This window comes from Anolis carolinensis, chromosome 5, assembly GCF_035594765.1.
Source record: "Anolis carolinensis isolate JA03-04 chromosome 5, rAnoCar3.1.pri, whole genome shotgun sequence".
NCBI lineage: Eukaryota > Metazoa > Chordata > Lepidosauria > Squamata > Dactyloidae > Anolis > Anolis carolinensis.
Window position 1 is genome coordinate 31,057,619 of NC_085845.1, and position 25,520 is coordinate 31,083,138.

The window sequence follows — 25,520 nt, forward strand, 5'->3', positions numbered from 1 at the left end:
TTGGAGTGCGGTGCGATCTCTATGCGGATGACACCCAACTCTACTACTCCTTTCCACCTAATTCCAAGGAAGCCCCTCGGATACTGGACCAGTGTCTGGCCGCTGTATTGGCCTGGATGAGGGCGAACAAGCTGAAGCTCAATCCTGACAAGACAGAGGTCCTCCAGGTCAGTCGTACGTCTGATCGGGGTATTGGGTGGCAACCTGTGCTTGATGGGGTCGCACTCCCCCTGAAGGCGTAGGTCCGCAGCTTGGGGGTCCTCCTGGACTCTGCGCTGACACTTGAGGCCCAGGTGTCGGCCGTGGCTGGGAGGGCCTTTGCACAACTAAAACTTGTGCGCCAGCTGCGACCATACCTCGAGAAGTCAGATCTGACCATGGTGGTCCATGCCTTAGTTACCTCTAGACTGGATTACTGCAATGCGCTCTACGTGGGGCTGCCTTTGAAGACGGCTCGGAAACTACAACTAGTACAACGATCGGCAGCCAGGTTTCTAACTGGGGCAGATTACAGGGCGCGCTCAACGCCGCTGTTTAAAGAGCTCCACTGGCTGCCATTTATTTTCCGAGCCCAATTCAAGGTGCAGGTTATCACCTACAAAGCCCTAAACGGTTTGGGACCCACCTACCTTCGAGACCGCATTTCCCCCTATGAACCCGCACGACCTCTTCGCTCGTCGGGGGAGGCCCTCCTTTCGCTTCCACCAACTTCGCAGTTGCGGTTGGTGGGGACGAGGGAGAGGGCCTTCTCCGCTGTGGCCCCCCGGCTGTGGAACTCGCTCCCCAGGGAGATTAGGCAGGCCCCTACCCTACTTTCTTTCAGGAAGAGCCTGAAAACTTGGCTATTCCAGAAGGCCTTCGTTGACTGATCCTTGTGGGATCATGTTATTTACCTATTAAGCAGTAGACCCTCTGGATTGTTTTTAGGATTCATTCAGCACTTTAAGTATTACACCTGCTGTATAATTATCCCTCCCTGATAACTTGATATTGCTTTGCACCTTGGCCTGGATCTTTTGACCCAAATTGGGATTTTAATATTATTGTGTATATTGACTTTTATGACTGTTTTTAATCATGTTGAAGTTTTACTGCTCAGTTTAATGTTTTATCTGATTTGTGCTGTCGTGTCTGGGCATGGCCCTATGTAAGCCGCCCCGAGTCCCTCCGGGGAGATGGGGCGGGATATAAGAATAAAATAATAATAATAATAATAATAATAATAATAATAATTATTATTATTATTAGTCCATACTGGAGGGACCTAAAAGAAGTGTCAACCTTTGTACTCTCTCCACGATGATACTGCTTCTGGCCTTTTTGAATGCAAGGTTGTGAATATCTGTCAGCATCTAACAATCTCTCTAGAAATCTTTAGTGTGTCTCTATGGTCTAATGCAGGCAGAATTTGGCTGTAGAGGATCTAGAGTTCCCTAAAGAGAAACATTTAATCAAGTCATCTAATAATTTTGTCTGCAAAAGTCAAATTTGCAAATGTAGATGTCTGATTATAATATGAGTAACGTTTTTTATTATATTGCTTTGAACCACCATGGTATAGTAAATTATTATAAATGCATCTGTATTTTTGTCTTTACAAAACAGAAAGGCAATACTGCGCTGCACATTGCATCCTTGGCAGGACAGGATGAAGTGGTCAAGGTTCTGGTTAAAGAAGGAGCCAATATTAATGCACAATCTCAGGTATGAAGATATTTACTCCTTTTTTTAGTTTAATGTTGTATCTAGTGTTATTTGTCTTGTGTTGGCAAGGTTAATTAGTCAAACATACAAATAAATAAAGATAAAGAAAGAATAAGGTGCCCTATTTATTTATCACAGTGGAAAATATTAAAAAGACACTGATAGCTGGAGTATGTTGAGGAAAGTTGTTCCTTTTCCTATTTGGATTCAAGACAGCGGTTTCTTTAATGACAGACCAGCTAGATGGTCAACATTCGAGTTCAGAATTTCTGGCACTGAAGTTAACTAGCTTTAACTGTTGTCCCATGTCTTCAAGTTGTTTCCAATTTATGGCAACTCTGAAGGGAACCTATCATGGAGTTTTCTTGTTCAGAGGGAGTTTCCTCTGAGTCTGAGATAATATGATTTACCCAAGGTCAGCTGGTGGCTTTATTTAGGTGAGTGATGATTTGAACCCTAGTCTCTAGAGTCGTAGTCCAATATTCAAACCACTCCACCACAGTGGTTTTCTTCTTTTCTTTTATATCAGTCTTTTTTTCTCACAAGTTTTCCCCCTTTTCTTGGCTCTAGCATACTTTGGCATTATGTTCTGACCTCTGATCTTTCCTCATCAAATGGAATAGCTGAATTAGTTAGTTCTTGGCAGGTAGAACTTTACACTTAGAGAGGTGGAGCATAAATGAGCAACTGACAATATTCTTGAAGCTCAACTTCTTTCTCTTTCTCAAATCATCCTCATCTAAAAGATTTACAGTATGCAAAATTATAAAAAAGCTAATTAAAATATCAATAAAATTAAAAACAAGCAAAATTAGTAAAAATTAGAACTGCAAAGGCATCACATGAAAGGGCCTTTTACCTGAGCTGTCAGCCTGCCTAAACAAAGAGATCTTTGCTGTCCTACAAAAGGGTAGTAAGCAAAAGAGTTCCAAAGCCTGGGAGCAACCACCGAGGAGGCCCTGACCCATATTTACACCAGATGTAACTCTAACGATGCAATACTTTTGTTTATTTACAAATATACAGAGCTTGACCACTGTATATTATTAAATCATTATAGTGTACAATTGATCCTTTGTGGGTAAGAAAAGTTTGCCTGACCCCCCTATATTTGTGATTGTCAAACTGCAGATGTGCATGCTGCAGTGATTCATTTCTCATTGTTATTTGGCTAAAGAGCAGCATTTCTTTATAGCATTGGAAAATGATTTTGAAACTTGAGGGCAACTGTGGATACAAAGATGTGCAATGAATTGTATGACCTTGATGCACAATTCTTCAGAATGTCCTTATGGACAAATCCAATTGAAATGGAGTGTCAACTATGCCAGGATAGTAGTAATATTTATAGGGATTACTCAGGGAAATTTCTGAATAGGCTACTACATGATAGGTCTTTTATTTAGTAAAAGGAAAGAGCCCCAAATCTGTTAAAGCTTTAGTTAGGATCAGAGTGTCACCTTTATGAACAGTAGTTATTCATAAGGCATAATTACAAAGCAGCATCTGGAAAAGTGCTCCCTCCCTCCTTCCCTCCATCTCTTTTGCATGGATGGAAGTGCCGCAGTATCTCACTCAGTGTTCTTTGAACTATTTTGGTAGCTGCTGACTCACACCAGCAAACAGAAGAGGCTTCAGAAAGAGAAACAGTAGAAAGAAATTTACAAATCATAAGAAGGCATCTGTAGAATAATGGAATTTCCTCCCTAAGTTTAATACTATGGGAGTTTATAGCATTAATGAGCCTCAGGGCCAGAGGTGAATGCCAGTTTTTACAAACATATATATACACACACAGCTCTATGTGCATAATGGTCGAGTAAGGCATGCAGTTTCAAATCAATATAGATTAACCTTAGTATACTCGGATACAACACTCGATTGACCTAGGGTCACCTTGTGCTATAGAGTCTCCACAGGATTGAATATACAATAGAGGTATTATGTGTGATTATATGTGATCTGAGCAATCTTCCTAAGTTTCAGCCACTTGTCACTTGCAGCACATTTTTTAAAATAATGGCAACAATTATGATTGCTTGGTTTAAGCGTGCTCCCCCCCCCCCCCCCAAAAAAAGGAAATGCAATATGTTGGGATTTTGTAAATGCTTCATGCTGATTTTGGGTGAACTGTGACACAGAGAAGCTTAAATGAAGTTGTCTGTAGATTGGCTTCATTGCATAATAGAATTTTCATCCAGGTCAGGAAATATAAGTACAGATGAAAACATAACCCTCACTGTATTCAAATTCTCACTGGGGTAAAATTAAAATTCATTCAGAGATGTTGTTGTTGACAATTATGGCGCATCCAGGTCACCTTGTTGATATAAATACACTTTTTACAGTTGTAGAGAATTGTGTAAACCCATTGGAGTATCTGTGCATGGAGGTTTCTGCCATGCCTTTCTTATGGCCCTCCTTAGTTCACACTCCAAACATTTCCTTCTTACTATTCACACGAATGTTTATTTGCTGTACCCTTAGATACATACTACACACACATATCACTCTCATGCTGATACAAGATGAAGATACAGTCCAAAAGCTGACCGTATATTCTTGTTGCCCATTGACTTACTTCTATCAATACCACAGAGGGGCATCTTTTCCTTTCAAAACACTTGAGCAGTTGTAATACTCATGGATGAACCCTCCCTAGCACTGCACCACTTGTTACGGAGGGCCCATTTTAGTGCTCTCTAGCCAGAGTGTTTGTATCTTAGAACTATGAGAGTCTAAAGCCTTCAGCTACCAACTTCATTATCCTCTGCATTTGTGGATTTTTTATTCAGATAGAGGCTGGTGGTGAAAGAATGGGGTTGGCAAAAGCACTATATTTTTGCAAAAGTATGTGCTCTGTGCCAACATATGGCAACCCCAAGGCAAACCTGTGATAGGGTTTCCTTGGCAAGCTTCCTTTGGAAGGGATTTGCTTTTGCTTTCCTCTCAGGCTGAGAGAATGTAACTTGATCAGTGTCATTTTAATCTATTATCATACCAAATGCCCTAAAAGACCAGCTACATTTGTGTACTTTGTGCAAGTGGTCATGCTTATTTTGCTTTTTGGGTCATTTGTGTGATATAAATAATACAGACCTTTTTCTTTATAGCCTACTAGGGCAGTAAGCAAACTTATTATGGCTCTCTGGATTTCAATAAATCTTAATTAGTCTAGGTTTCTGTTAGCTGTTCATTAATATAACTTTAACATTTCTTGTCTGATACACATTATTGCATTATTGCATTTTATTCTATGGCTATAACCTGTTATTGTAAATTTATTTAAATTTATGACTCCACTTTTGGGTATGCAACAAGCAATAGCATTAGGTAATAGGATGAGCAGCTTTTTGAACTGAAATATCAAGGTGCATATTATGCAAAAGAATCAGGAACCAAACGAAAGAAGAACAAAGAAACAGAACTGAGCAGCATGAGCTGAACATTTCCTCTGCTATTTTAGCTTCCAACAAAGGCATTTTCTGATTCATTTTTACTAATTTTGATAGAAAGAAAAATGGTAATATCTGTGAGGAAACCCAAAGTACTAAAGAGAAATTGAATGTCAGTGAGCTGCGAATGAGGTGATTCTAACCTTTGTTTCTGAGCCGCATTTAAAAATGGATGAGAAGCCAACTCAGTCCCATTTCCCTGGTTTCTCCCAGCATGGTCAGTGGTCAGGGATTGTGGTAGTTGAAATCACTCGTATCTGAAAGGTCCTCACCTTGGTAAACTGGGTTTGCTTATGTCAGAAGATGCAGTGTCATATTTCTAGTATTAAAATATTGTAATTTGACTTTGTTATGCATTTTACAAATTCCGGTTTTAGACAGGGAAAGTGCCAAAAATAAAATATAATCTTTGCAGGGGGCATATGATGATATATTCCAGTTTTTTAGTCAGCTTTTTTGATAGTACAAAATGTTCTAGGCACTATCTTACACTCAGAGTAACAAATGTTTGGTTCTTGAATTCTGATCAAACATAATTGAGTCAGAGAGTAAAGATCGCCAGGTTCAAGAATTAAATGACAAACGTTCTAGTGCATTAATGTATTTTCCCACTAAAATCATATTACAGTTACATCTAGCAACATTTCAGGATAGTTAGAACAAATCAAAGATCTCAGCCAGGATCTTTTATAAGAATTTTGCCTCCATAAGTGAATTTATATCAATTGAATTAACTGATTTGTCCACTGAAACTCATACAAAGAACTAAATTGACTAAGATTTGTGAAGTTTGATAACAGCTTATCAGTCATGTCTCCTTTAACAATTCAGGTAAATCTAGCCACAGACATTTCATACAACAACTTGATGATGATAATTATGATGATATCCAGTATAGATACAGCATTGTTGGTTTGAAGGAGCTAAACCATGGTTTCTTGGACTGAGAGGAAACCTGTTCTTTTCCTTCTTACCTTTCCCATTGCTGCTTTTCTCCCACATTTTGATCTATAGAGAGACTTAGGACCTGATCACAACCCCTCCCCCTCTGCTGTGATTTTGATGTCTGAGTGAAAACAGCATTTAGTTTAAACTGCATGTGAAGAGAAGTTACAGTAGTTCATGAGTTAATGAAATAGAGGGGAGTAACATTGAAGAAATGCAAGCTAAATAGGTTCCAGTATCAAATAGAAGAGAAGAAGAAAGTGTGTTGTTCTTTCGCCATGATGTGACCAAGATCAGATGCGCTTTTAAGGCTATCCTGTATACATAAACTGTGCTTTTCACGGGCAGATTTTTGGAGTCTGTTTGAAGTGATTTCCGATACTTTGTACCTTTAAGGACAGAGTCTTTGAAGGTCAAGAAGAGGAGATAAAGCCAACTGATTTATGTTTGCTTTATCTCAATTTCCTGACAGTTTCGCCAGCAGGCATGACGAAACGGCGGGGCAACTCTGATGCCCCGCTTGGCGATGATTCCCCCATCACATGGAGGAAGTGTCACCCAACCGGGGCAGGAGTGTGCTGGTTCCATTGGAACCAACATAACACGGGATCCTTCCCGTGTTGACGAGGAAGCATCCTAGGATGTTTCCATGCTGGTTAGGGGCATGGCCTCCTCCAGAAGTTGAGGAATTGCATGTGATAGACTTCATGCCCATCCATCCCTCAACTGGCTGGCAAACATCCTAAAACTCTTAAATTGATAAGTGTGATGAGGTCCTTGTGAACACTTAGATATCAGAATGTGAAATCAAGATAAGATTGACATTAATTCATATTTCCAGCTAAGAAGGATCTTTTTGCAGCTTTCTTCCTGCAGTTTTCATAGCCACATGCACTCTTTGACAAAAGCCCTATTCAGACAAAGTGACAGAGAGGAAGAAGTTATACTTGTTGCAGCAAAGCTATCATGAACATATATTTCCAAAGTAAATTAAGAGTGGCAGGGGAATTATTTGTGCATTTGTAAAGTTTTCTTGTTTTTTAAGTGCTCCCCTAGAAAAATAAAAAAAAATCAACAAACAATGCAGCAGGGTAGTTTATAAACATCTATATATATAAAAGAGTGATGGCATCAGGGCAGCGGACAAAACAACAAAACTACAGGCTACCCAACCTCGAAATTTGACAACACAACCCATCATCCATGGCTCTAGGTTGATACAACAAAAATAAAAGAAAAATAAAGTCCCAATTAGAGGGAAAGGAATAATTGTTTTTATCCAATTGCTGCCAGTTAGAGGGCTAAGCTCCGCCCACTTGATCTCCTAGCAACCTACTTAGTCCAGGGGACAGGCACAGTTAGGCCTATAAGATACAGATTATCTGATTTTAACTGGATTATATGGCAGTGTAGACTCAAGGCCCTTCCACACAGCTATATTACCCATTTAGAATCTTATATTATCTGCTTTGAACTGGATTATCTTGAGTCCACACTGCCAGTTATTCACTTCAGTGTGCATTTTATACAGCTGTGTAGAAGGGGCAGTTCTAGGCAGATAATATAAGATTACAAATATACAGTAGAGTCTCACTAATCCAACATAAACAGTGTCCTCTATCCTCACCACTTTCACAGTACACAAACAACCAAATGCATACTAAGCGATGGCACAGGACTCGTAGTGACTGTTGGGAGGGCAGGAGACGGCTGTGGAAAGCAAGCAGATCCAAGATAAAGTGTGGGCCAAAGTTCCCAATTTTCTTACTGGTCCTTCACACATTGCTTTTGTTAGCAAAGGTAAAAACCTTAGGTTGCAGAGTATTAAAGAAAAATAGAATAAAGCTGCAACAGAAACATAGCCCCGAAGTAATGTGGTCAACTTACTTTAATGCTGTAACAGAAGCATAATGCAGGAACAAAAAAACTCAGAGAGAGAATACAGGCAGAGTGCAAAGAATATATAAATGACAAACATAGCTCCACCTGTATCTGATTGATAAAGCTCCAAATACAAACATACTACCAGTTAAAGGTACAGACCTATTGGCTAAACATGAACTATATAATTTTGCAAACATAATACTTTCAACAGCTTTCTCTGGAATTATGCCCAAAATGCCTATGCTCTTTTCCTCTCCTGACTCACTAGTTGTAATATATAATAATGAAAAAATAAGTAACAGAAATAAATCTGTTTAGGAATTAATAAAAATGTTAATAGGTTAACCAATAGGTCCATTTTTATTTCTGCTAAAAAAATCAATGTTCTGAATTGTGTGGAGCTGTTACATTAAAGCTGGTTCAGAGAGCTGGTTATCTAGCAGCAATGATAGCTTCAAGTGACCATCCTATTTCAGTCGTGACCAGAGTTAATTTGATGCTCAGGACTGTGCCGTCTAGACTCCATGCAACCCACAGAAGAGCTTCAGACATTGAAGCTCTGTGTCCTTTCCAAGACCTCTTACTAAGTCAATTCTTGGCATGGACGAGCTAGTCTCTAGGGCTCCATGATGCTCTTAGAGATGGGTGGCCTGTCTCAATCTTACAAGTGTCATATGCAATTGGATCAGGGATGTTAAGCATGGCTTTCTCTCAAGGGCATCAGGAATGGTTGATTTGGTGGTGGCATTTGAGCACAGTGCCTTTCCTGTGGGTTGTTTGGTGTTCAAATCATCACTGGATCCTTGGAATATGATGTCATGTGCAAAACAAGCTCTCTTTTTCAGAAAGTGGTTCTTGATGCCAGGAGCATCAACTTATCCTCTTTTCTTATGTTCTTATTCAGTTACAGACTGCTTACATAGGATTACCATTAAGTCAACAAAATGGAATTTCTTTTACAAATAGGGTTCCCTATAAAATCAAATCAGAGTGTCTGACAGTAGTTTAATTTTTTGTTGCTGTTCTTTTTTTCTGCAATAAAATATGAACTAGTAGAAACTCAAAATAAGGAGCCAAAAATAAATAAGTGGGCAAAAGCCTAATACATATTCAAAGACACATAATAAGGAACATGAACTGCTTTTATTAAGTGGCATTACGTCCTCAACTCACCCTCATAGAGAGAGCAAGAGAGAATCTCTTCTGGTGAGATAAAATCCTCTTATAAGGCATTTATTTATAGTACAGCTGAGAATAATGCTTTTGGGCATGCTGCAGAATAAAAGTTTGTAGAATCCTGATAATCTTTGCCCTTTCATTATGTCATTGAATCTTAAGAGCAGAAGTCTTAATAGAAATATTTTTTTTATTGATTTACAACTTAGGTCTAAGTTAATTTATTATTAACAGCTTTCCAGCTAATAGCTAAATGTAAATAGTTCATAATTTTGAAGAAATGATTTGCCTTATTGTAATTTCTATATTTTTAAAGGCAAAGAAAAGGAATTTGTTGACTCTTTGATTTCTAAAAAACAACAGAGATGTGGCCAGAAATCTTGATGCATTTGTGATTACCATAGTGTAAGCATTTCTATGCAATGCAAATGTTAAAACATGAATGTTAGACGTATAATGATAGTGAATCAAAAATAAAAAGCATACTTCACCATGCTAATGTCTTTCTGCTCAAGGTCTATTCTTACAAAGACCATTAGGCCACTTTGAATTTATGTTATGAGCTTTTTATATAATTAAGCATTCCAAAGCATAGTATGTGTTTTTCTGTGCTTATACAATGCAATTAATGTCTATTCTAAAGTCAATGAGATGTAACCAGTAAAATAATCTAGATTGTTATCTGTCGCTTAGTTGTTCACAGAGATTGAATCAAGCCAAAAAGATGATTTCTTTTTGTTTCTATTAAACTACCAGTTTCCTTGCACTTGTGATCTTATATAAAATTGCAGCAATTTTAATATATTACATTATGGCAACACCATTATATTATATTGCATTATAAGAATTAAATAATGTAGTCTGTTAGATTGAGTTTTATTAAACTCCTTAGTGATTATGCCCAAGCAAGCTGAGGATTTGAATCTAACTATTTCTATTGGAATCTTTTTAGCATATTATGATATTTTGTTGATATCTACTAAAAAGTGTTTTGCTTTCTTCTCATATTCTGAAAGATCAAGGTTATATGTCCTTTTAAAATCAATAAAATAATAATAAAACTTTTACAGCCCAGTTATTAGCTTGATAAATAGTTTTAAAAGTTTACTCTATTTGCCCTTTCTCTTGAGGTCATGGTTTTACAAGGCCTATTGGAATGCCTTCAGTTAAATAAAAATGATAAATTAACAGATTTCTTCTTTTACTCACCAGTCCTAATAAAAAATAGTTGCCAGTGTTGCAGTGTCGCTTTCATACAAAGTGGAAGAATAATGAATTCTTCTAGTGAATGACAAGTCAACTGAAATGCTACAAAAATATTATCAAGGGGAAACTGCGTGAACTTTCTAAACAATTGCCAAACAGTGCCAGCTTTCATTCTTTAAGACTAAAATGATAATTTTGCAGCCATTCAGCTGTTGTTAAACTTCTAGCATTCTTCAAAGTTGTCTATATTGGCTACGGCTCTTTGAAGTTGCTGTTCAATAGCACCTGGAATGCTGAACTATTATCAAGACATTTTGCACTGTAATTGGTCTAAAAGAGTAAAAGTTAATATCAATGTATTTTTGCCAAGACAATATTCTTGTCAGTGTCTGTTATTGATATAGCATTGAAAGAATATATTTAATAGTATATCTTATTCATTAAAACAGCAAATCTCCTTTTTCATACAGTATCTTGAATTTTCAAGTACAACAGTTTTATTATTTTAGATTCTACTTGATTTTGGCTAGTAAACAACACATATTAAAGTTCTGGGAAAATATGCTATTTTTATGTATAATGTTTACTTGTTGTTTCTCACAGCAATTCTCTCTTTTGTGTCTCCCCCAGAATGGCTTTACTCCATTATACATGGCAGCTCAAGAAAACCACATTGAAGTGGTGAAATACCTTCTGGAAAATGGAGCCAATCAGAGCACTGCTACTGAGGTACAGTACTTTGATCTTTGGGGAAAAAAACCCTACATGTTTCTAGTTTCTTTTCCCTGAAACAAATCCTTTCACTCTTTTTATTTGCTACTACTATACTCATAACATCTGCCACAGAAATAGAAATTGACAAATGTTTCTACACGGACAGCTTTGTGTATTCCCATAATGCATTTCCACTTTTAGCGGGGGGGGGGGGGCATGGAAAGAGGTCCCTTTTCAATCCCTTCATTTGACACCTTCTCTGGTATGGCGTAAACCCACCACAGGGCATTCTACACAGTATGACATTTATTAGAGTTACACTCGAGCCAAGCTAGTCTTTGTTAACAGCTGTTTTGCCATCCTTTCATTCAGTGGATATTATTTCACTGGATGAAGGTTCCTAAAATAATCTTTTCTGTCACTGGAATGGATTGAGATCATGTTACCATTGCAGATTTGCAGGGGTATGAGTTCTGTGTGGTTGCTAAGCAACTGGACGAAAACAGTTTTTTGTAAAAGAATCACTGGATGTCTTGAAGCTCCGAGTGGTATGTGTGAGTGTGAATGAGAGAGGAAAATGTTGCAGTTTTAGTTACAGTATCTTCCACTCTGTGTTCCCACAAATAATATGAAACTGGGGGTTTGTCCTGCAACTCCAACCCCTTTCCAGACTAATTAATTTGTTCCTCCATAGATTAATATGAATTTGAGTATTGTGGTCTTATTATCTTAAGAAGGAATAACAATTGTGTTAGTCGAAGGCTAGCAGAGCATGGGAGGAACAAGATCCCATTTTCAGGTGGATCTAAAACCTTCTCATTACTGAGATCATTTGGAGCAAAACCTCCTCCTATGCCCTGAAGCACTGATTTATGCAAAGTATAGAGTTATCTGAAGCATCTGACACTAAATTCCCAGTGCTAGATACTGCCAGTAATCCATCATTAGTTCCAGTGGGATTTTGCCCTTTATTCTCTTAACAAGCATCCTTCCATTGTTGTTCTTAGATGCCTTCAAGTTGACTTTGATTTATGATGACCCTTTGCTAAGTTTTTCTTGGGGGAAATTATTCATAGAAGGATTGCTATTGCTTTGTTCTTAGGCTGACTTGCCAGAGGTCACCCTGTGGATTTTTGTGACAGAACAAAGCTGTGAATTCTGCTCTCTCAGAATTTTAGCCCAACACTCAAACCATAACATTTACTCCTGACTATTGGTCTATATTCTGATTTTGAAATTTTAAATATTTGGACAGAGATATCCAGGTTTCCAGGTTATGGGAGGGGAAATTTTCATTCAGTTCACATCTCAACAGGAACATACAAATTTCACATTTCTCAAGTCAACATATAAATTGGAATACAATTATCCCTAGATAATTGCACAGAATTTTTGTAATTTTGTTTCTGAACAAAAATTCATAGAAATATATGTAGAACAGACAAAGGCAGATACAAAAAAAAAATTCTATTAGTAGGAAATGCACAAACATTACATCTAGGAAAATTCAGTGTGCAAAATTGTGAACAAAAATGACTTTAGAAGGGAAGTTGTACATATTATTTTAAAATGGCACACTGATGCAGACAGAAAATTGAATGGTTTTAAGATGGGAAAGTGGACTAACTGGGGAAATGACTCATTAGATTTATCCATACATACCTGTGCTCAGGATCTCCAGAGAAAGTATGGCAGATCAGAACCCGTGGGAAAGACTAGATGTGTGCTGCTTCACCACTCAACACATTAGTGTGGTGCCTTTAGTTTGGTCTTACAACTATATTTGCAATTTAGCTGTATAACTCCTGTCTATATTGCCACACATTCCTTTTTTTGCTATTTCTTTTATCAGGTTATACTTCCTGAGCTCTTAGTTTCAACTCTGTATTGCAGAGTTATTAAGAAATCTGGGCAACATGGCTTGTGAATATATATATAAAAAGAATGATTTGAAGTTTAACTAAAAGTTTGCTGCACCTTCTCTGGGTGCTGCATTCTTTCAAAGGTTTGCTACGCCTTAATTATAACTAATTATTAAATTCATGCCATTTCACAATGTAATACAATGTTAATTTTTTTAAATGGGGTCACATTTCTTAATATACATTTATCTCATTGATTGGGTATCTGTTTCCAAAGTTGTCTTTTTCCCACTCTGGGTCTAATAAATAATTCTATTCTGAAGCATGTAATTATTATTGAGTTAGGTCATTTTAGATTCTAGACTGAATGGGTACTATCAGTAGAGGAAGGCAGTGTGGTAGCAAAATCCCATTCATTTTTCCTCCTGGGGTAGCACAATTGTCATAGTGATCCCAAGGTTTGCAACTGGTTACACGTTGTGTAGAGGTTGCGGAAATGCTTGTGCAACTAGTCAAGTAACTGGTACTATATCTTTTTGCAAACTGACAGTCCACTGAAAATTGTTAAATTGCACAATTTTTGCACCATATGGAACGAATTGACCATGAGTGCAATGCCATTTTCACTAACAGTATGAAATGGTTGGATTTAGGATTTTAAGGAGGCAGAACTCTAATGATCATGTGTATTCTGTTAAGCCAGCTTTGATATACTGGAGTTGGGACATTTTGCTCATTCTTCTAAGCAAAACCCTAAAAATTTCTCCTAAATCATGCTGTGATGATGGTACCACTGTTAGACTGATGTGCTATATTTTCTTTCTTCTGCAACAGGATGGCTTCACTCCATTAGCAGTTGCATTGCAGCAAGGGCATAACCAGGCAGTGGCTATCCTTCTGGAGAATGATACAAAAGGGAAAGTGCGTTTGCCGGCATTGCACATTGCTGCCAGGAAAGATGATACCAAGTCAGCAGCACTTCTGCTCCAGAATGATCACAATGCTGATGTTCAGTCTAAGGTAAAAATAGTGTTGTTTTTGTTGCTGTTCTACAGTGTTGGAACATCACCAAATGTGAATGATTCTGATGGGCTGCTTCATACATGGAGCAGGGCAAGTTATGCCTCTCTTCTAGGAAGGAACTACAACCTTTTGCAGTCCCCTGTGTAATTAATATTTTTATCACATTTTGTGTTATATTTTTAAGTGCATGCATAAAACACCTCACATGTACACCCAAGATTACGAGTGTATTAGGTAGCCCTATGAAATTCATTTACCATTCCATTGCTATAAAAAAGATTAATGCAAACAATACTGCTTCTCTTTTGGTAGGGGTTGCTGAAACCAGTATCTGCAATAACGTATTATTTTTATTATAGATTTGGAAGATGAAGATAATAGCTTTTGAAAATAGAATGATCTAAGCTCTGCTATTTTCTTTATGAGCATTTGACATTTTATCAGTTTGCAAAATTCTCTCCCCTCCATGATAGATATTTCAAATTAAGTCTTTGTAAATTTGATAATTTACATAGACAAATCAGTTGTTGAAACAGTGTAATTCTTGGATAATATACTGGTTTGTGGCCCATAAAAATGTGAATGGCAAACATTTAAATTTTAAACTAACTCATGATTGTCACCCCTTTCTTCCTTAATAACAGAATAATACATTTCAGTGGACAACTTGGTTCTGTTTTTCTGATAATCTGTAATATCTTTCCTTTTTTCTCCAAAACATGCTGCAACAGATGATGGTGAATAGGACAACCGAGGTACCAAAAACATAGTTTTTTAAATCTCCTCTCATTCCTATGGATAAATGCTATACATTCCTATGATGTCAGATTTCTCTTCAGAATGTGTCTTACTTCATATCTGACTTACAGCAATGGCAGGCATTTTCTGTTATCTCTTTTGCTTTTATTCTTTGCAAGCCATCTGACACCTTTGAGGCAGTTTAGGTTGTTGTTTTTAGAAACTCTGCATTAAAAATGAGAGTAGGCCTTTGAAGGTAATTTTAAATACGGTACAATTGCATGTAGCATAATGCTGTAAATGTAGCACCAGTGCTAAAATTGGTTGCTAGGGATAGTTATTCTGGAATGACACATTTGTGGATCTCAGAGGAAAACTCCCCCATCCCCAACCTATGGAATTTAACATCTATGAGATTATTGTGAAAATACCCCTTCACCCTATATACTGTTCAATATTTCTCACTAACAACCTCATCAAATGGGGGAAGAATCGGCGGCATGGTCCACTTGGCCACCCCTTTAAGCACAAAGCCTGCTGGCTCCTATTTCATGAAGCACAACTACTTCTGGCTCCATGTTTAAGAGGGTGGCAAAGAAGAGCATGTCAGTACAGCAGCAGCATGGAAGGCCTCCACAGTTTCACCAGGAACAATGGGGGGGGGGGGCGATCAATGTTTCTCCCCATGGGATGATCAGCTGGGTGAGTTGGGTGATGTGAGGCATGGGGCAACAGCGATGCCCCCCGATGTGCATCACTGGAATCACCATGATGAGGCCGTAAGACAGTTTTCAATATCTGAATCAATTCTTTTTCCATTACAACGTGAGGTTGCCATCTCACAAATGATGATGGTTTTACCACATGACTAGTGCTGCACTTGATTTAAAGAAACAAAACAACAGGTATTGGCCCAAACAAATGAAGTCTATGGCCACACAGCTAAAGTTCAACTGCACAATGTGCTACCATTAGGGCTGAGCTGAATTTTCATAAAACTACCATATATGTCAATGCTTATATCAGCAGAATATGGTTGATCTTGTTTCTCAGACAAACCAATTATTTGTTTTGCACTGTATCTGTAACTGGGAGGGAGAGTGTTTTAAAAACTGTTTTAAAAAGAAGGAAAAGAGTTTGTTCATTTGGATGATGGACTTTATACAAAGGTAGCATTTGTGAACTATGCAAATAATTCATTCCCAGGGTTTCAAATTATCAACCAAGAAATTCCATGGGTCTCTGGAGCTGTAAAACACAGCCAGTAGGGGAACTAAGCAGAAAAAAACATATTGAGGACTTGATATAGAAGATACTTAAAATAGGAGCTCTGTTTTAATTCTCCGAAATTGCATTTGTGTACAAAATATGAAGACTTGTTATGTTTAAAATCCAGTTTTAGGAATCCAACTACATTTCTGAATATATTTCTGAATAATGTTAACACTTATACCATTGATTCAGTGAGTCTGTTATACCTGGGACAAGTAAAATTGAAACCAAGATTTCTTTTGTAATGCTTATTCTGATATACTTTGGCAATGCTCAGTATGAGTAATATCTGGCTTTCTCATGAGAGATAGATGGACCAACATTTCATTGGTCTTTTAAACATTTAGATTTTTAGAAAACATTAAAAAGTTTTGTGAAGAAACTGATTAAAATGTATAATGGAAGAAACAATAAGTGTTGGACATGTAAAGAACAAGAAGGAACTTTCTTCCACATATGGTGGTCCTGTAAAAAAAGCAAGAGACTTCTGGAGCAAATTACAAAAAAAACTTCAAGAAATTTTAAAATCAAGGCTACAAATTAGAACCTGAATTATCTTAATTGGGAATGTCAAATAAACAAAATCTCTAAACTACAAAGTATTGCACTGCATAATAATAGCAGCATGGACATTATATGTACAACATTGGCAGACCTCCTGACAATAGAAGAACAGATTGTTAACATTTTTAAAATAGAAGAAATAGATACATTAGCAATTATGAACAAAGAAAAAGCACAAAAAAACCCTTTCTCAAAGACTGGGAGCCATTTCTGAACTTTGTAATAAAAAGAAAAGAAAGCAGGAAAAGTTTTCATAGAAGGCTGCATAATTTAATAAGTTAGAATCTTTGTCGGGAATTTATAAATAATAACTATAAGGCTAGAAGGAAGAACAAGAAAACAATGTAGCAGGAGGGAAGAATAGAACTGTTTATGAAAGTCTCCAACCTAAAAGACAGGAATTCACCACAATGGGATGGGTGGGAGGAGGGAAGAGCGTAATCAAATACACTAACAATATTCTATAAATGTTAGCTAATATTGCACTGGTCTATCTATATATATATACATGTGTATAGATTTGTTTCATTGGTTTTTATGGATGTGCGTGTGTGTATACGCGCACACACATACCTACATTACACACACATTATAAAAAAAGAGTTTTGTGAAGGTTCATAAGAAATAAATTGTCAGCCAATGTCTTCCTTTGCAGGCAAAAATGCACACTTTTTATTGCTTTTGTGGGGAAAGTAATCTTTCCTAGCTCTTATTTTCATAATTGTGAAGGGAGATGTCTTGGTTCAGTGCTTATTTGGCTGAGATAGAAGGTGAAATGCTGAGCTCCTTGGAAGCGACATTTCTTCTGGAGTCAAAATTTGGTCAGAAGGCTAAAAAATTGTGTCCAAACTAATACAAAATGAAATCCTCCAAATACGATCAGTGTACTAATAGATTGAATCTTTATTTATCAGTTAAAGAAAAAAGTAAAATTATATACTGTATGATCATAGTAAGTTGATTTTGGGGGAAATAATGCTTGGTATTAATGTGCTTTCAGCTTCTAAAAGAGAAATACTTTCTTATGCCAAAACACCCCCCCATGCTTTCTGATTATGACTGGTTGTTTCCTTTTGCTTTTCAGAGTGGTTTCACGCCTTTGCACATAGCAGCACACTATGGAAATGTCAATGTAGCAACACTTCTGCTCAACCGGGGAGCTGTTGTGGATTTCACAGCAAGGGTATGGATGGTTTTCTTTTTTATTTTACATGGAAGTTTAGGGGGATGAACAACTTATGATAAATGCCTATTTTTGTTAAAGAAAATAGAAAAGGTATACTAAGATATGGTTGAATATTCAGTTGAAGCAAATGATCCTTGCATATATTCTGTAGAATTTTATCACCAAGTTAGAAGATAGCTGACTATAATAAAATCATTTTATCTTTACAGGGTGAATTTGTATATGGACATAAATAAAGTGCAAACACATATTTACTGAATAATTTCTAGCACTGTTGGCTTTCTGGAAAAGCTATGGTGAAACATATGTCATAAAAACATTACTATATATCTCAACAAGTAATGGACTAAATCTGATCTTAGTCTCAATGAGAATAAATTCATGGAAAGCTTTGACATTTTTGTTAAATGCATCTCACAAGTGGTTCAGTGGAACTGCTTTAGTAAGGAATAATATTACATGTAGTTCTATGTATATTTTGCTATTTATCAGTAGACTGGTGCTACACTTGAACTAGTTTGGAAATATTCAAGTGAAAGTAGGATACATGTTCTTAAAATGTCTTAATGTCTCACACAAACATGTTTGAGCACTGCTGTAAATCACAGGTCCAGCTCTGTGTCACTTGCTTATTGAATATATAGTGGCATACTACCACCTTGCTTTCTTACTTTGGCTTATTGGACCTCCTTCCTCTGGCTCCTTTCTTGGTTATTTATGTCAGCAGCTTTAGTGGGATTTAAAACTATGATTGGCTATTGATGATGTGTTATACATTATTGTTTTGTGTTTTATGAAATATGTTTGGAAATAGGAAAGGGAGGCAAACTCAAGAATAAATTAGTAATATTACTCCAAGTTGTACAAACAAGTGTTCTATGATATCCCTCTTCATTTTAGTGCTTTGCTGGGATTGTATGCACATAGTCTTCTTAAAAATAGCTGCTATGATAAAGATTAGAAAGATAAATTTGGGCTGCATCCCATATACCAGAATTGGGCAGACTATGGCTGTGAAAATGTTGAATTTCATTTCCTGGTGGCATTTGTCAGCTTGGTCACAGGTGTGTTATTATGGTAGTAGCAATTCATCATCACCATCTGTGGAGAATAAAGGTTCCTCAATTCTAATATCTAATGTTATTCAAAACTCTTTCATACTGCATTCAGTAGGGCTTGTTCAATAGTCAACGTCTGGTCTGGATTATTAGTTTCCCCCATTCCCATTTCATAGGACCGAATGTTTGTTGATCTGCATTCATAGAAGGCTATAGTTGATCAGCCCAGTATGCATCATCCATATTAATAGGCAATCACTCATGGCTAAGTATGATTGTCTTCCAAGGATAGTGTCTTGGAGGCAGGCCTATAAGTGGCTGTGGAGACCTATTCTGGATCCACAGGATCTTTCATAATGAGGATATAGATTTCCAGATGGAAAGTGATCATGCCTTCCTCTTGGTACATTTCTCCCTTTCACCCTTTATTCATGCCTTCTCAAAATCCATAGCACCATTGATATACATCACCACACATATTGTTGGACTGGGACATCAGAATGCTTTTTCTTAAATATCTGAACCTGTGTAAAGTATTGGTTTTCAATTTCTGTCTAATTCTTGTTGATCTTAAATAGTCAGCTTTAAAAAATGTGCTCCTTGTTTTTTATTGATAGAGGTAATCTCCATCCAAATATGTGCAGAATCTTCTAAATAAGCATATTGTAGAAGCTGATATAGATGATAACCAGCTTCACTGTGTTTGAGCTAATGTCTTCTAAATGTTGTGTATGTATTTTACTAAATTGATCTCTTATGAATCTTGATTTTTGTGGAGATCTTATTTATCTTGTATGCTGTACAAATGTGATGTTTGATGTTCTGATAGTTGTTTTTATTGTTGCCTTAAAAATATGTAGAGGCACACCCTTCTGTACAATAACACACATAACCCTCCTTAAAAAATGCCCATTTAAAATTATATATAAATATCACTCAATTCTCTTTATGTACATGTATCAAAATAAATATTTAAATTTACATTATTGCATTCAAAGTAAGTAACTTGAGATATTAGTAACTAGCAACTATTAGTTTTTAAAATAGTCAGCATGTATAAAAAACTTAAAATTGCTACTTATTTCTAATTATCATGAGTACTGAACTTGTACAAGATGTTCAATATAATACTTGCTTAATCTATAAACAGTATACATGTTTACATTTCACTTAGCTGTTTTTACAAATACTTGCAGTGAATTATTTTCTCAAATTAGGACAGTGCTTAATGTTTTCTGTATGCTGCGGCCCATCTTTGCTTATCTTCTATACTGTGTCATGTCAAAACGCAACCCATCCCTATTGAACCTCTTCAAGCCCATCACGCTTTTTGTTTGTTCTTTTCATGGTGTAGAATGGAATCACTCCACTGCATGTGGCTTCCAAAAGGGGGAACACAAACATGGTGAAGCTCTTGTTGGATCGTGGAGGGCAGATTGATGCCCAAACCAGGGTGAGTGTTGCTATCTCCTCATGTTTGTCCTTCTGAATATTTTCTCCATGTTTCTTTGTTTAAATATGGTTGAAATGCCTCAACATTAAGGGGTATTTCTTGAGAGAATTCCAGCAAGAATACAGTGTATTATCTTAAGAGGTTTGAAATAAAAGGTTTTCTTCTGTGAAAGAAAGAATAGTTAGACACATAGAACGTATTTTGCTAATGAACAGAGGCCTTCTATAATCACAATTTTCCTTTTATGAGTTGAGCCCGTTTAAGTTTGCAGAATTAAAATTTTAGATCCAAGACAGATTCTCAATTTTCTTCCTTATTTTACTTATTTATATCTTACATCGGAAGGGCTAACGGCTGGAAATGTTGTCATGTGGTATACATGTAAAAGCTTGCATCCAAAGATGGCTTCATGCTGGTAGAATTTTTTCCCCTCGCACAAATTGATTTAATTGATTCTTATTACTTATTGCACCCCCTATACACCATCTCCTAATGCCCACCAGCCCTCAAGACCAGCTTTGGGGAACTAAAGGAGCTACATTTGCTAAGGGGAATTTGCCAACATTGAGGTTTACAACTTGTGCAAGCAGAGGAGCTTTCTACTAGCACAAGTGTGCATATTTTTGGGTCTGGAAGTTTAATATAATATGGGGTAATGACTTGGGAATCAAGGGCTATCCATGAGCATGTGCACAGACATACTAGAGATCCTGTATGTCTAGATGAAGGTCCTGTGCCAAAAGCAGCTTAAAAAAAAGAAAGCCGAAGAGTTCTGTGCTCTGGATGTGCCAGGGTGCTATACAGGAACATCTTGTGGAACCCTTTTGGTGCTGAGATTATTGGCTAGGCCAAGAACCCATTGGTGCCAATGTTGTTCTTTCACTGGCCAAAGGCATTTCGCTGGCAGAGCTTTGCTGGTGATGTCTCTCCTGATAGGGTCAAAACAAGGTACCCATTGATGTACCAGTAGAAGTGATGTTGCCAGCAAGGCTCTGCTAGAGAGCTGCTTCTAGTGGATGACAGAGCGAGTCAGTTTGACATGTGAAAACTGGATTGTGTTGGATCCAGCTTAATCCAACAGTCCACATCTTTAAAACACTGGGATCACTCTAGAGCTTCCTGGAAGCTCTGGAGGAAGCTTTGGGTCCCTTTGTGCCAGATTAACAACTGGAGCTAGCACATCTCCTGTGAAAGCAATCATACTTCATGTGGACCTATCGCAGCAGTTGCAAGGTGAGTACATTTTATTTGGTCCATATAGACATGGCTTTACTCTTTATCCCCTCATCCCCTCTCCACCCTTATCATCGAAATGTAAGTTTGACGTTTAGGCAAAGAATGCAGAATACCCTCTGGATCAGAGGAGGAAGCTATAAACTCAGGGGAAAGATCTTGATGAGGGAAATTAGTTGCAGCTATGGAAGTAATAATGCTTGTGGGGGAGGGCTGCTTTGAAAGTCTTAGTTGCGGTCAATTTTGGATGCAGTCTACTTCAAAAACATGAAAGACAAAAGAACAGTGGTAGCAGAAGAGTCCATAATCAAAAGAAGGGGATTAAAATAATAAAACAACCTTAAACTAACTTCTCCATTACCATTGTGCTTCTAAAAGCATCTCAAAAGTCTGTTTGCTGCCAGTGTATGCAGCTATTTAGAAATGTTTTCTCTTTCTGAGTAATCCCGATGTGCTTCAGATAGTTCTAAGGCATAATCTCACTTTATATGCTGCTGTAGAAAATTTTGTCCTCAAATAATGGAGGAGGATGCCATTGCTGATTATCCAGCCAAACCTCAAAAGTACCCTGGGTTCCTAGAAATATCATAGCCAAAAAACTCATGATTATGCTAGAGATACTACAAACCAAATTTCCAGTCTTGAATCCAATGAAGATTATTCATTTGCTCTTTGTATAAAATGAAATATAAATGTATTTTTAGGTTTATCTTTGTTTAAAATTGCACTGTACAGTACAGTTGCCCTATGACCCTAATAGGCCATTGCCTATTGGAACAGATTGTACTGTGCTGGATAGTTCAATTTAACCCTTCAGTATAAAGAAACTTCATGTTTTCTATTCTGAATGACTCCAGAATTAAACTGTGTGTTGCAAAAGAGATTTGCAATAGTGTAGTAGAAAAGAAACCAGACATTTGTGTACTAGAAAAAGGGAAAGGAGGAGGCTGAGAGAGAGAGAGAGAGAGAGAGAGAGAGAGAGAGAGAGAGAGAGAGAGAGAGAGAGAGAGAGAGAGAGAGAGAGTCATTTATACATAAAAAGTTTGGGGCACGGGAGCAAGCAAGTGCTCTCTTTATTTATGCCATTGAAATTCCGGGATATGGTTACAGACATAAGTATTTTAAAAGCTTAGTCCAGGCATCTCCTCCATCCAACCATGAAAGCCCACAGAGATTATACAAGTCACATCTTACTTCCCTTACACATTATTTCATATCTTCTGAACTTGGTACATTGCTAAACCAACTGGATCAAAGTGCAGTCCTGGACAGTATGATTGCTTTTGCTACAAGACCACTTCCATCTTCTCATATGAAATCTAATTTTAAAAGGCTTTCATTGTTTAGCTTATCATCCTTGTCAGCTGGTAGTGTGGCTTAAAGCTGCCGGCACACAGACACTGACACAAAACCTTCAGAATATCTCAAAGCTTTGGCATCTCAATTTTCTCAAGTTGAGTATCCTCTTTTATTTCCACTCCTGAGAAGACAATTGTAACAGCTATGCACACTTTCCAGTTTGGGAGATTACAGCATTTGGGTTTTGTTTGTCAATGTCATGTCATTGTGTGATATTCTTGTGTCAGACTTGTATTCCCATTATGTCCCAATTCTTTTACCATTGCTTTGTCTTGCTATGACCACAAGTAAATAGGCTAATAGAGGGATGAATTACAAAGTTGTGACATTTCCCAGTTTTCAAGGAATCTGCTGTTTTTCAAGAGTCCATATTAAGATTAAATACCATTGTTCTCTTGAAGAACCAGCTCAGAAGAAATGAAAGGTGACTTAAATACACTTAAAATATTTTAATGTTTTTAATAAATAATAAATTAAAAATAACATATACTTCAGCAATGAGGAAGAAGTGAACCTTGGGCAAACTGTTAGGGACTAGCTTTCCCTTGTTAAGAAAAACAGAAAAAAGGAGAAAAGAAAGGGCAAACAATTAATAAGATTCAGGAGAACATAACACTATTCACAAGTAAAAGTTTATTTTGATAAACTGTGCAAAACTCTTAACAAAGTATATTTGTAAATAAATCTTTGGTTTGTATGTGTGTGTATATATATATATGTATGTAACTATGTATATCTTTTGTGACTGCCCTTAAGCATTACCATTCTAAATGTTACTTAATATCCTGAAAGGAGAAACAAACAAACCCATAGCTCTCGGAAATGGCTTTCACTGGTATGCTTAGTGAGCAGAAACCAGGGAGCAGCCTCTACTTATTTTATCTTCCCCAAGGCCTCCAACTTCCATGTCCAAAACATTGACAATTGAACAGCTGACAATTGCAAAGTAACTTAACAGGTTTGTCTGCTGTCTGTAAAGCCTACCAGTCCTATTGGATGTGTTACAGTATCCAGGTTGCTCTGTTTCCTGGTTGAGGATAGGAAAATAGGACAAGGCTGTCAAACTGACTTGAATCTTGGCAAGACCTGGATCTGTAGTTAGGGCTACATCTAGAAGAAGCAGGACTTTGCTCAGTTGCAAATTAGAGAAAGGAAGGAACCAAAATGATTATTTGAAGTGGTTCCAGTATGCAGAAATACAATATCAAAGACTATTTCAGTTTAATACATTATACTCAATCTCTTAAAAAAGTAGAAATTATAGCTGACAAGACATGCCTATTAAGGGGCTATTTACCTGTAACTATTACTACTGCTGCTAAAATCTGGTTCTTTTTAAGTTGATATAGGGCCCTTCCATACAGGCCCTATATCCCAGGATCTGATCCCAGGTTTTCTGTTTATCCCAGATTATCTGGCATTGTGGACTCATATAATCCAGTTTAAAGCATAAAACCTTGGTTCAAATCCTGTCTGGAAAAGCCCACAATAGACTACGTTGTGTTTCACTGTGTTGAAGCTAGGAAGTTTGGAACTATCTTGGAGCTGCAATGCTTGGTCTAGATCTCAGGCACTTTGTTCACTGAAACCAATAATGTAATAGACGTTACCCTATTTAATAGATGGGCATTCTCTTGAGCCTAGAGGACTATAAACCACAGTTTTCCCTCCCAAGAGTTGTAGCACCTGATTGTGAGGACCATTTTTGGCGCATATAAATAACACTTTGTTCTATCAAGCTACTATTTGAAAGAAATATTAGACTATTTGTGGGGATGTTTCTGAAAAAGCTTGAAACAGCTTGATCTGGCTCAAATTAGTTTTTCAACCTAACAGAACTGGCGTGGGGCAGTGGTTGCCCTGGAGGTCCAAAGTCCTCCTGGCACCCATGGTTGCATGATTCCTGCTTCTGAAATAGAAGGAGGGGCATTTAAATTGACGACTGAAGTATTTTTTTATATACTTTAAGGAGTTGAAACTATACAAATTATATTTTTATGAGTGGTAGCCCTTTTAATCTGTTGGAGTAACAACAATAACAATGTAGGACCATATACAGAGATGTAATTACAAAGTGGGGGGAGGGATGAGGACATTGCCTCTGACATAAGAATTCTGACTCCCCCCCCCCCCCAATGCCGTGCAGTCCCCATATTTCTAGCATTGCAGAAAGTGAGACACTAAAGATCATCCACATTTAGAACTTTTATATCTGTTGTGTTCCTACTTCTGTGTATATCTAAACTGTATTTCTAAATGCTCAACTGAAGTTACTGCAATGCTAGAGATTTGGGGAGTGAGATGTTAGAGACATAGTGCCCCCATTATTCCACAGCACTATTTAAGATACTAGAAGACACCTATATGTTGTAGTTCTCAGAATTAAAAGCAGTGAAAATGCCCTGGTGAGCAGCACCTGAAGAGGAAAGATCTTTCTTGAGTATGGAGACTGAGATAAAATTCAGACACCATGGCAGCTATAGTGATATTGTTCATCCATTGGAAAGGTCATTTGTCACAGACTGCAAGGTTTTTAAAGATCCTATCAATTTGTTAAATATATAGACAAAAATGTTTGGTCAAATAAAGCATGGTGGACAGGGCTTTTTCTTTAAAATAGAAATTTATTATAATGATGAAACCATGGCACTTAATCAAGTTGGACTGATTATGTTTTGAGACAGGGAA

The 25,520-nt window shown here is 37.2% G+C and overlaps 1 protein-coding gene across 47 annotated transcripts in view; it reads left to right on the plus strand.

Moving 5' to 3' along the window:
• The window catches only part of ank2 (ankyrin 2), a 217,994-nt gene that overhangs the window by 92,327 nt on the left and 100,147 nt on the right, over positions 1-25,520 (plus strand). For 37 of the 47 annotated variants that reach the window (XM_062981284.1, XM_062981289.1, XM_062981302.1 and 34 more), the window contains exons 4-9: positions 1,606-1,704; positions 11,001-11,099; positions 13,781-13,966; positions 14,701-14,724; positions 17,628-17,726; positions 20,142-20,240. In XM_062981284.1, coding sequence (XP_062837354.1) covers positions 1,606-1,704; positions 11,001-11,099; positions 13,781-13,966; positions 14,701-14,724; positions 17,628-17,726; positions 20,142-20,240 — 606 coding nt within the window. The remainder of the gene's footprint in view (positions 1-1,605; positions 1,705-11,000; positions 11,100-13,780; positions 13,967-14,700; positions 14,725-17,627; positions 17,727-20,141; positions 20,241-25,520) is intronic. The other 10 variants (XM_062981280.1, XM_062981292.1, XM_062981328.1 and 7 more) reach the window with 1 other exon arrangement.